Source organism: Quercus suber, unplaced genomic scaffold (genome assembly GCF_002906115.3).
Source record: "Quercus suber isolate HL8 unplaced genomic scaffold, Cork oak 2.0 scaffold_247, whole genome shotgun sequence".
NCBI classification, from domain to species: domain Eukaryota; kingdom Viridiplantae; phylum Streptophyta; class Magnoliopsida; order Fagales; family Fagaceae; genus Quercus; species Quercus suber.
In genome coordinates, this window is record NW_027069703.1 from 160828 (window position 1) to 172194 (window position 11367).

At 34.0% G+C, this 11367-nt stretch overlaps 1 protein-coding gene across 9 annotated transcripts; it reads left to right on the forward strand.

The window, feature by feature from the left end:
* The first annotated feature begins 613 nt into the window (after nt 1-613).
* LOC111988837 (uncharacterized) lies at nt 614-8843 on the forward strand. Of its 9 annotated transcripts, none has more exons than XM_065780781.1 (16): nt 614-849; nt 1459-1675; nt 1905-2029; nt 2919-3077; nt 3148-3468; nt 4019-4092; nt 4383-4542; nt 4673-4697; nt 4851-4940; nt 5887-6058; nt 6144-6217; nt 6700-6769; nt 7400-7471; nt 7542-7684; nt 8032-8105; nt 8327-8843. In XM_065780781.1, the coding sequence occupies exons 5-16, from the start codon at nt 3273-3275 to the stop codon at nt 8383-8385; spliced, it is 1209 nt and encodes a 402-aa protein (XP_065636853.1). In that variant the 5' UTR covers nt 614-849; nt 1459-1675; nt 1905-2029; nt 2919-3077; nt 3148-3272; the 3' UTR covers nt 8386-8843. The 9 variants fall into 9 exon arrangements, with proteins under 9 accessions (XP_065636853.1, XP_065636850.1, XP_065636852.1 ...); XM_065780778.1 differs by having other exon boundaries at nt 2919-3071; XM_065780780.1 differs by having other exon boundaries at nt 1905-1974; nt 2919-3071.
* The last annotated feature ends 2524 nt before the right edge of the window (nt 8844-11367 follow it).

Consider the following 11367-nt stretch of genomic DNA (forward strand, 5'->3'; position numbering starts at 1 on the left):
CCACCCGAATTTTCGGGCGGGTGAAAAACAAAATCGAAACCGACCGTAATAATGGTCGAATCGTCCGGTTCAGGTCCGTCGGGATTTGGGCTTGTGCTGGTCGTTTTGGGTTTCGCCCCAGTGTCGATATTTTGCTGGATCGATCAAGATCTGGCCAATATTTAAACAAATCCATTGAATTTGGACTAGATCTCAACGAGATCTAGTTGTATCTGGTGGATTTCAAGTAGCTCTTCGTCGGAAAAGCAAAAATACCGCTGGTATTTGTAAATTTTTGTTGGAAACCTTTGAATGTCATCGGATTTTGTTGATTTTATGGTTGGGTTGGGTGGCTTGGGTTTTCGGGGAGGAAACCTACCAACCAACCCAAAAGTATCGGGTTCTATGGGTGGCAAGCCGCCGCCAACAGACGGATTGGTCAGTTTGGGAGGTGGTGGTTCGGTTTCGGGCGGGTCCAACTGGTTGATCGGGTTTCAGGTTGAGTGGACACCTCTAGTTACTTTAAACATGTTCGACCAAAAATACCTTAGAAAATAATTAATAAATACTTGAAAGATACGGTCTGAAGCGGAAATAAGAAGCACACGGCGGGAAAAAAATGAGCATATCGAAAAGCAAAGAAAACTGAAAACCTCTCAAATTAAAAAGCAACCTCTCTCTCTCACAGACTATTTAAAAGCGACTCAAAGATAAAAAGAAACCAGAAAATGAGAAAATCTCTCTCTCTCTCTCTCTGAGTTTTGTCTTAGACAGATATTAGGAACAGAGTCTGAGACTGAGAGCTTCTCAAACCAAGTCCATTGCCTCCATCTTATGATCGCAGACACAGCCGAATCTACTTTTTCACAGGTACGCACGTACACACTTTCATTTCTCAAAACAGAAAAATCAAAACAAAATTCTACATTTCTGTGATGCCATTTTTCACAATGATCTTTCATTTTACCAACTTTTTTTTTTTTTAAGAAAAAATTTCTTTTCAAATTCCTCAAAAACTGTGTCTATATTCGATTCTATCTAGACCTGAAAGACGATTTTTATTTTTTGGTAAAAAAAATGGATGATGGGACGGTATCGCATACTTCTCCTCTAGTTGATTTTGAAGATATGATTCGTTTCTTTGTGTCAATTATATGACGTAAAATTCTTTTGGCATATTTTTGAGTGCTCTTACCTCTATAATGCTCCGTTTGGTTGCTGCGAAAAGAGAAAGGAAATCAAAAATAGTAAAACTTGATGCTCATAATTTCATTATTCGGCATTCCAGAGAATATGAATGTATTTCCTTACTTTAACTACAAAAATTCTCAATTTTCTCCCCAACCAAACAATGAGTAAAGCCAGTTATATTATTATTATTTTTTTTTTGGTTGAGAAATTTAGCATTTTTTTTTTTTTTTTATATTCTGCTAAAAGGAATAGTAGTTCAACAAAGAATCATTTTGCTTTATTTTACAGGCTCTTTATCTCTGAACCCGACAGAGCAAAGTGAAACGAAAATCTCACACCAATCAAGTGTAATGACTGAACTGCCAAAGATAAACCCTTGCAAACCTCAGAAAAGTACTAGTCCGAATCACAACGAAAGCGAGGGCATAATGGTCGTATAGAATATTTCGTAGAGTTAAAGGAGAAGCAAGTTCGTTACAGAGTGAACTTACACAACAAGAAAACAGTGAGTACCTTTTTTGTCAACAAACTCCATGACTAATGCTTACACGCATTCCAAGGAGATGACCAAATTCTGTGAAAGTTTTTTTTGATTCTTTTGAGTTTGTTTGTTTAATTCTAACTACTGTAGTAAAAAGTTTATAGTTTGTGTGGGAGAGAGATTGTGGGTCCCAAATAATAATAAAAAGCAAAGATGAATTTTTGTGACTCTATTCTAACGCATGCTTTTTCAGCAGATTTCACGGTCCTGATTAGATCCATCAGAGTAGGAATCAGCTGTGCCGTGCGTTGCACGTTTCTACGGTACCAGAAAAATTCTCCTCGGTTTGCAGAGTCTTGTGTGTGATTTTTGTTTGCGGTGGATACGCTTTACCTTAACTTATTTGATTTATTTTGGTATACACTAATACATAATTTTTTAAAATCTGATTTTTTTTTTTTTTAGTTTCTCTTTTAGGCGTAGTTGTATTTTGCTTAGTTTAGCTTTAAGTAAAAATAAGTTATCAAAAATTGTGTATATTTTTGGGTTGGAATTGAGTCCAATGTATCTGTATACTAGATACATGTGTTCAGACTGAATTTAAATCCTCTGTACTATTTTTTGAGTTTTACTTTATGTTCTGTCAATCATAACTTGTCATGTATTTATTTGACTTTCCTTATAGAATAGCCAAAGTTTAAAATGGAAAAAAAAAAAAATTTAAATACATGACAAGTTGTAATTAATGGAATATAAAGTGGAACAAAAAAAAATTATACAAAAAATTTGTATTCGTTTAGACACTAAACACAAGCAATTTTCATAATATATTTTTTTTAGTGTAACATAACAATGCACATAAATAAATGCTTTTATTTACAGTCAAATGCATTCATTTTAAAGTATTAATATGCGATGTGCATATAAATAAATGCATTTATTTACAATTATGACTTCAGAGAATTACTTGTTTTGTGTATTTTTAGATATCGACCACTAAACAAGCACATATATTATGGACCACTAGACAAGCACATAATTTTTTTTTTTCTTCATAAGAGATTAGGGATTAATTTCTGTTTATACTAAAAATCAATGGATATCTTAATATAAGAATAGAATATCTTAATATAAGAATAAAGAGTTATCATAGAGCGTCATAGAATACAACTCTCTTAAAAGGCACATTGCGTATATCTCTTATTGCCTGACCTCTCCTAAAAAACACATTGCGTATGTCTCTTATTGCCTATTTGCCTTAATACAGACGGGGCTACATAGCTTGTAGGCTTTCATTGCGTGAGCTGCGTGTAAAAGACAAAGTTATTTACAAGCCCAATAAAACCAAAAGTCTAAAAGGCATAGCCCAACCCAATCCAAACTCCACCGAGTCAATTTTTGTTTGACAATTGACACTTAGGTAACGGTACGTAAACATTATTAGTTTCCCATATTCCAAGTGCAATAATGCTCCTGAATCACAATCTGCAATGCAGGGAATCATAGAGCAATTAGCTGAATGAAGAATTTGTGAATAGGGGGATCTTTCTTTGCTCCATATCTATGCTCTTTTGTCACAAAAGACAGAGCATTGCCCAGCTGAGCTGTATAGGTTGTAGAAATGGAGAGCGGTGAGAGCAGAAGTAGCAGTAGTGAGAGACACATTGCGTACAAAGACTCCTCTTGGTTTAGCCAGTTCCGAAATGGGTCCAATCCTTGGATGGCCAGATATGTCTACGCCTTGATTTTTCTAGTTGCAACTCTGCTAGCTTGGGCTGCTCGGGATTATGGCCGCTCTGCCTTGACAGAAATGGAGAGTAAGATTTTTTGCTTTGATCTTCAAAATTTTGTTGCACATTTTGTGGATTTTTTATGTAAAGATCAGTGATTTTTTTAAGGAATTTCAAGCCTGTTGTCATTGCTCAAGCTCCTTCTCCTGTACAGTTAGTATAAATGTAAATTTCGTTCCCATTGCTGCAAACTAGACATCCTTGTTGGCACTGAATAAATACCCATTTGGAATTTACATGCATAAACATCCACATTTGTCTAGGTACATTTTGAAATGCATGCATGATATGTACAATAATCCTTAGTAACATTGGTTACAACTTACAAGGAAGGTTGTTATGAAACAAATTTGTAGTCTTTGAATTGTATACAATTGTGGTGAGCCGTGAATTTACACATGATCAGGGTGGAGATATAAAAGGTTTTTTTTTTTTTTTTTTTAAAATATGCCTAGGCTTTGCTCCTAAAGTTGGTGAAGTTCTTAGTCAAGCAAAACAACACAGACTATTTTGATAATTTTGTATTCTGATCAGACCATTAATACATCATGTCAACGCACATATGCTGTGGGTACAGGATTAAAGGGATGTGAAGGTGAAAAAGATTGTTTGGGTGCTGAAGGAGTTCTTCGAGTGAGCTTGGGTTGTTTTGTATCCTTTCAATAATGGGAATAAAATTCACTTTAGTTCTCAATAACAGCTTGTCTTAAGAGTTTCCTTTGGTTGAAAGGCAGCTATTTGTATGATTTATGATGTGAGAAGAATGTGAATTAATTTGCGCAGCCTGTATCTTATAACTATGGTGTCCCTTGATCAAAATGTTCAGCTGTCTACCTAAATGATTTAAAATAGAAGTTTTACTGTGTTAACTCTTGGATTTTGTCCTGTAATCTTCATTTCTTTTTTCCTAATGGATCAAGTGAGCCTTAATACTACTTTAGACGTTCTTCATCACAATGTTTCTTTCAACAACTGGTTCCTCGAAGTTGGGTGAGCCCAGAGATTCATGGCATTCTGGATGGTGGTCTGTCAAGATTCCTGTGTGGATTTTCCTCACCATTATCCCCTTTTTGCTTCCTTCTGCCATTATTCAACTCTACGGTTAGTCCAATTCCATTTCCCAGGAAGCTTGCTGGTTTTTTCTTTTGCTTAGTTTAATGAAAAATTTCAAATCTGTTGCATTTTTTAAGTAGCCAATGTTGTGCCTCTGACTTTTTTATTTTTTTGGCAGGAGGATTTGCACATTTTGGTGCCGGGTATGTATGATTCCTATTATATAATCATGTCTTCAAATCACATATATAGAATATGTTTGTAATAGGAGTTGCCGATATAATTATTTTATGTTACTTGACTCCTTAAAATTGTCTGGAAATTTTTAAATGAAGTTTTTGCAATTCCTTTTTCAGGGTCTTCCTTTTAATTCAGCTGATAAGCATAATCAAATTCATTATGTGGCTGAATGATCTTTGTCATCCCGAAAAATGTGCAGAAAGATGGTAAGACTCTTCATCCAAATAATTATTTCAAGCCCGTTTTGCTGCATTGTCACATATAGTTTGCTTGAGATATTATGTAACAGTCCAATTCTGTACTTTTTATTTGTATTCATCTTTGGTGTGCTTTGTAATAGGGCTGTAAATGAGCCAAACTGAGCTGAGTATTAAAAGTTTAAGCTTGGCTCATTTTTTTAGTTCACAACCTACTTGATTAACTTATTCTGTTTTTATATATTGAAACGACTAAAATGAAATATCTCTTCACAATTTTATGAATTTTTACTACGAATAGATTGTTTGTATCATCAATAAGCTACAAGTAATAATTTAATATCATATAAACCTATGACAAACTTATACAATCCAATTTCAAGTCTACATAAATATATTTTTGGACAAGTATACATATAAAAAATATAATATTATATATAGTTAAATTGAGCCCTCATGTTCACGAGCTTGTTCACGAACACATTATTATGTTTGAATTTAGTCCATTTAATAATCAAGTCTAAACTTAAGGCTTGAACTTGACTTGTTTTCTAAACAAATGAATATAAACAAGTTTTTTCTTGAACCAAGCTTAAACTATTCATAAACAGCTTGGTTCATTTACAGCCCTATTTTGTGCTCCTCATTGGTGGTCTGTCATATATGTTTTATTCATTGAGCTTTCCTAGTGCGGCAAGTGGTGAGACAGCGATAATATATTTTTATTTCACCTTCACAAACCTCTACTCACTCATGTACAAGTATTTAGTACATCTAAGATAGTATGTGATTAAAATAGTTTAAAATGTCTTGTTTCATAAATTGTTTTGACAATTTCAACTGTCACACACACAAACAAAAACACTAAATAATGCTTTCTTGCAAAATGGAATGTACTGTGGCTTTTAGACAATGATATTAACTACTGAGGTTGCTTATCTCATTCTCACTGCAGCCAAATTCATGTGATGTTACTCGCAACTACTGCATATGTTGTGTGTTTAGCGGGAATAATTTTGATGTACATTTGGTACGTACCAGAGCCATCTTGCCTCCTCAACATCTTCTTCGTTACCTGGACCTTGGTACTCCTCCAATTCATGACCAGCGTCTCTCTTCACCCAAAAGTAAGTTCTGATCATCAATGTGCCTCTCAGTTCTTTCATATTCTAAACGAATTTGATTTAGATTGCTAATCTTTTCCTGAAACAGGTAAGTGCTGGCATCTTGACACCCGGGCTCATGGGGCTTTATGTAGTATTCATCTGTTGGTGTGCAATTAGAAGGCATGATTTCTAATCTTTGGTTGCTTTGCTTAAACAAATGTTATTGTTCAATGGTTTTAAACTTCCCCTTTATAGTTCTTAGCTTTTCGGGCAAACATGGCAGTTTAACGAAAGCTTTTTAATTGCAAATCAAGATGTTATGAGGTTGGGGAGTTTATATTGGGACTTGGAGGACCCAATTTTGTAGCCCATTGCTCACTTCTGACATAAACAGAAAAGTACATGAGGGGGAAAAGTGGTTTGAAGAAACACCCTCACCCTTCCAAGTGAAAAGTTATGTGCCAAAAAGAGATTGTCTTTGAATTCTGCTTCAAAATCTAAATTCATTCATCTGATCAATTAAGCCAATTTAATACATTTAAATAGAATGGTGGAATCTTAATGTGGTTCATTTGTGCTTTCTGTTATCAATTGCTTTTAGAAAATCAATGTTACCTTCACATTTTCTATTTTGCTAAATTTAAAACTATCCATGTTTACAGCGAGCCGGCAGGGGGAAGTTGCATTAGAAAAACAGAGGCTACAGACAAAACAGACTGGCTTACCATCATAGTAATATCTGGATTCTTCATAAATCTTTTTAGTAGTTTGGAGCTCGGGATTTATGATTGTTATCTCATAATAAATTTTTTTTTGTGATCTGTGCCTAAAAGTACTTTTGGTTTTCTAAATTTGACAACTGATTTCAGTAAATCTGAATTGTTTATTCTGAAAATCCAGGCCATTACCAGTCTTATTAAAAAAACAAAAACTTTTTAGTTAATTTATCATCTTTCAACTGCTCTGGCTGGCTATTTAGCGTTATGCTCAGTGTGGCTAAGCTTATTTTATTAGAAAAATAAAGAATGTACTCGCTTTTTTTCTGGAACTCAATGATCACATAGACCATGAAAAACACACGGATCTATCACTTTTACACCAAGGCCAATAGTTCATGATAAGCCAGCCTATACTGTACATACAAAATGAACTAATTTAATAACAAGGTCTTTGTTTTCTTTTTCATCTAAAACAACACACCAAAAACATATCAGAAGATTTTGTAAAAAAATGTTGTAACTTATAATCAACTCTCAATTTTGGCCAGTATGTTTAATATGACTCTGGCTAGCTTTTGTTTTCACTGTCGCAATTTCATGATCCTCTTTTCCCAGTGTGACAATGACTTTCATATGTTGACAGAGCTTTGTTGTTGCTGTACTTGCAATGGTTATTGCAACATTTTCAACAGGCATAGATTCCAAATGCTTTCAGGTTTGCTCCATATTCCCAACCAACTTCTAATTGGTTACCAACATTTCCGCCAAGGTCTATCTAACAACAGCTGCAGTTCAGGACGGATGACGTGCAAGCTGAAGATGATGATGTTCCATATGGTTATGGCTTCTTCCATTTTGTCTTTGCCACAGGAGCAATGTACTTTGCAATGCTATTGATTGGTTGGAATACCCATCATGCCATGAGAAAGTAAGTTCTTGTATTATCTTTGGTCCATCAAATTGTTCTAACTAAAATATTTCCAATGTCAATTATAAAATGACAAAACCCAACTTCAGAAGCCACAAAACCTTTTCCACATATTATTCTCAGTTCATGGATCATTAACAAAAATCATTTTCATGCTGAGTAAAGCAATGCCATACCTGCAAAATACTCACTAAAAGCATGCCACATCTCAGAGTTCAACCTGTATTTTTTCTCAGTTAAGTTCATTATAAGCAGATTTACTATCAGTTCAATCTGTTTGCTTCCTGTCAACATAAGTATGATTTTGGTAAGGAAATGATGTGTTATTCCCCCATGCCCTTCTGCAGGTGGACTATCGATGTGGGTTGGACCAGCACATGGGTCAGAATAGTAAATGAGTGGCTGGCTGTCTGTGTTTACTGTAAGTACTGTAACAAAAACCAAATGTCACATGATGCTTTTCTGAGGATAATCATTTTATCAGAAAAGTTGGATGAATTATGGCTATTTTGAGAGTTTGGATTACAAGATTCTGATTTAATTAAGTTGTTACAGCAAAGGCATAGAATATTCTTAGTGCGAGTCTTGTGACATTTTTGATAACTAACATGCATACTTACTAAAGACTAACTATGTTTGCAGTATGGATGCTGGTGTCTCCAATCATATGGAAAAACAGACATGCAGCTGAATCCACATGAGATATTCAAAGAAATCTCCATTTTTTTTCTTTGGTCATTGCCCATTCATTTATTGTGCATATGGGAATCCTTCAAGACTCAGGCCAGAGCAACCCAGCCAATATAAGTGTACTGATTGGATTTTTTTTTTTTTTTTTTTGAAGATATACTCCTCTGGCTTCATTCAGAGGGTGAAGAAAGAAAACAAGAATTATTCATATTACTTGAAAGATGAGATCCATCTTGCTATTTGTAAATACAGTACTGACAGATCATATAATGGATATCTTATGGAACTATAAAGGTCTCGGATGCTAATGAATTTCTTTAATTCAGAGAGAGAGAGAGAGAAGAAGAAGAAGAAGAAGAAGGAATTTACCAAAGAAAAGAGGGGATCCATGATGAGTTGTAGTAGAAGTTGTTTAACTGGTTTGACGAGTTATTTAGCTATCCAACTACATTTACAAGTTACGTGGTTTTCCTTTTCATGTTGCAAAAGAGATTATACCAAGTACCGACGACCCTCTCAAACATTGCCCAATGCAACATCCTAATTCAAATTGCGGCCACTTCAATTTGGCCAAGCTCATACCAGGAGAAAGAGAGAATTTTTTTTAAAAAATAAGTAGGAGGGGATCGTCAATATCAGAGCAAGCATTTATATCCCTATTTCATGGCCAAATGTCTTTCCAACGAAGGACCGGTAAACGTTTCTCTGGTTACATGAATCAGATTTTCATTTCATCATGAAAAAACTATATTTTTTTCAACAATTTCTTCCGCTTAACCATATATGTATCTATGGTAATCTTTCTTTAAGCAGAACGTGTGTTCAAGCTGTACTAAGGGTTCGCTAAACTATTACTGTATTAAAAAAAAATAATTAAGTTGTTACAGCAAAGGCATAGAATATTCTTAGTGCGAGTCTTGTGACATTTTTGATAACTAACATGCATACTTACTAAAGACTAACTATGTTTGCAGTATGGATGCTGGTGTCTCCAATCATATGGAAAAACAGACATGCAGCTGAATCCACATGAGATATTCAAAGAAATCTCCATTTTTTTTCTTTGGTCATTGCCCATTCATTTATTGTGCATATGGGAATCCTTCAAGACTCAGGCCAGAGCAACCCAGCCAATATAAGTGTACTGATTGGATTTTTTTTTTTTTTTTTTTGAAGATATACTCCTCTGGCTTCATTCAGAGGGTGAAGAAAGAAAACAAGAATTATTCATATTACTTGAAAGATGAGATCCATCTTGCTATTTGTAAATACAGTACTGACAGATCATATAATGGATATCTTATGGAACTATAAAGGTCTCGGATGCTAATGAATTTCTTTAATTCAGAGAGAGAGAGAGAGAAGAAGAAGAAGAAGAAGAAGGAATTTACCAAAGAAAAGAGGGGATCCATGATGAGTTGTAGTAGAAGTTGTTTAACTGGTTTGACGAGTTATTTAGCTATCCAACTACATTTACAAGTTACGTGGTTTTCCTTTTCATGTTGCAAAAGAGATTATACCAAGTACCGACGACCCTCTCAAACATTGCCCAATGCAACATCCTAATTCAAATTGCGGCCACTTCAATTTGGCCAAGCTCATACCAGGAGAAAGAGAAAGAATTTTTTTTAAAAAAATAAGTAGGAGGGGATTGTCAATATCAGAGCAAGCATTTATATCCCTATTTCATGGCCAAATGTCTTTCCAACGAAGGACCGGTAAACGTTTCTCTGGTTACATGAATCAGATTTTCATTTCATCATGAAAAAACTATATTTTTTTCAACAATTTCTTCCGCTTAACCATATATGTATCTATGGTAATCTTTCTTTAAGCAGAACGTGTGTTCAAGCTGTACTAAGGGTTCGCTAAACTATTACTGTATTAAAAAAAAATGTTTGAATTTAGAAAAAATGACCTCCCCGCATAAATGAGCTACTCAGACTTCATTGCGGCAGTGGCAGACTATAAGTAGAATGTTGCATTTGCAAACAGCTCTTTGACCATAAATTTTGCTACAACTTGATTAAGTAGTTGATTGTGAATAGTGGACAATCGCTGTCACATGAACTTATTATTTTTTCTTGACCACTCCATCTCAGAATTATGTCGAAACTTGTGTCTTTATATTTCTCATTAGCAAAACTAGAGGGGTTTGGATATTCTCCATTTAGACAAAAAATAGGGTGTCATGTCCTAACAATTTAGAAAGGGAGTAGAATAAACCCATGATAGAAATTTATAATAGGCTAAAGTACACATTTGACCCTTAAAGTTTGGAATTGTTTTCATCTTGTCCCTTTATGATTCAATATTTTTATTTTGGTCTTTCATGTTTGATTTCATTTTCATATTGACCATGTTATCCATTTCTATTGGTAATCTAGTAGCACTTGGCATTATATGGGCGACTTGTCTTAATGGATAACACTTATTTGACATTTAACAATAATATTGCTAATGAAAATTGACTTGTATGAGTGACGTGTCTTAATGGACAACCCTAATCTAATAACAATCAAATTTCTAACAATAATTACTTATATGGATGGCATGTTTTGATGGAAGACATTTATTTGACACTTAAATGACCAAATTATTAATAGAAATTGATGAAATAGCTAATATGTAAACAAAATCATAAATGGGGGCCAAAATAAAAAATTTTGAAAAGTAAAGGGCCAAAATGAAAATAATCCCAAATTTTAAGGCCAAATATGTACTTTCATCTTTATAATAACAATTGTTAATAAATTATATCATGAAAGTTTTTAACACCACTTAAGAAATATAAAAAGATGTCAGAAAAATTAATTGCTTTATCATTTTCCCATAAAATATTTCTAAAAACAATTCCTAAACCAATGCCCTTAAGGCATTTGTTAATATTTTCCTTATAATAATTTGTTAGCAATCCGTGCAATGTACAAAAAAGTTCAACAAAATATAATCTTTTTTTCTATATGGAATTTGATAATTACAATTTTTATTAA

Bases quoted from the DNA above. Each gene is read 5' to 3' on its own strand.
- LOC111988837 (XM_065780781.1), top strand. From the start codon at position 3,273: ATGGAGAGCGGTGAGAGCAGAAGTAGCAGTAGTGAGAGACACATTGCG. The intron at 4,543-4,672 runs GTTAGTCCAATT...TTTTTTTGGCAG, and splicing joins TGCCATTATTCAACTCTACG to GAGGATTTGCACATTTTGGT. The intron at 8,106-8,326 runs GTAAGTACTGTA...CTATGTTTGCAG, and splicing joins GCTGGCTGTCTGTGTTTACT to TATGGATGCTGGTGTCTCCA.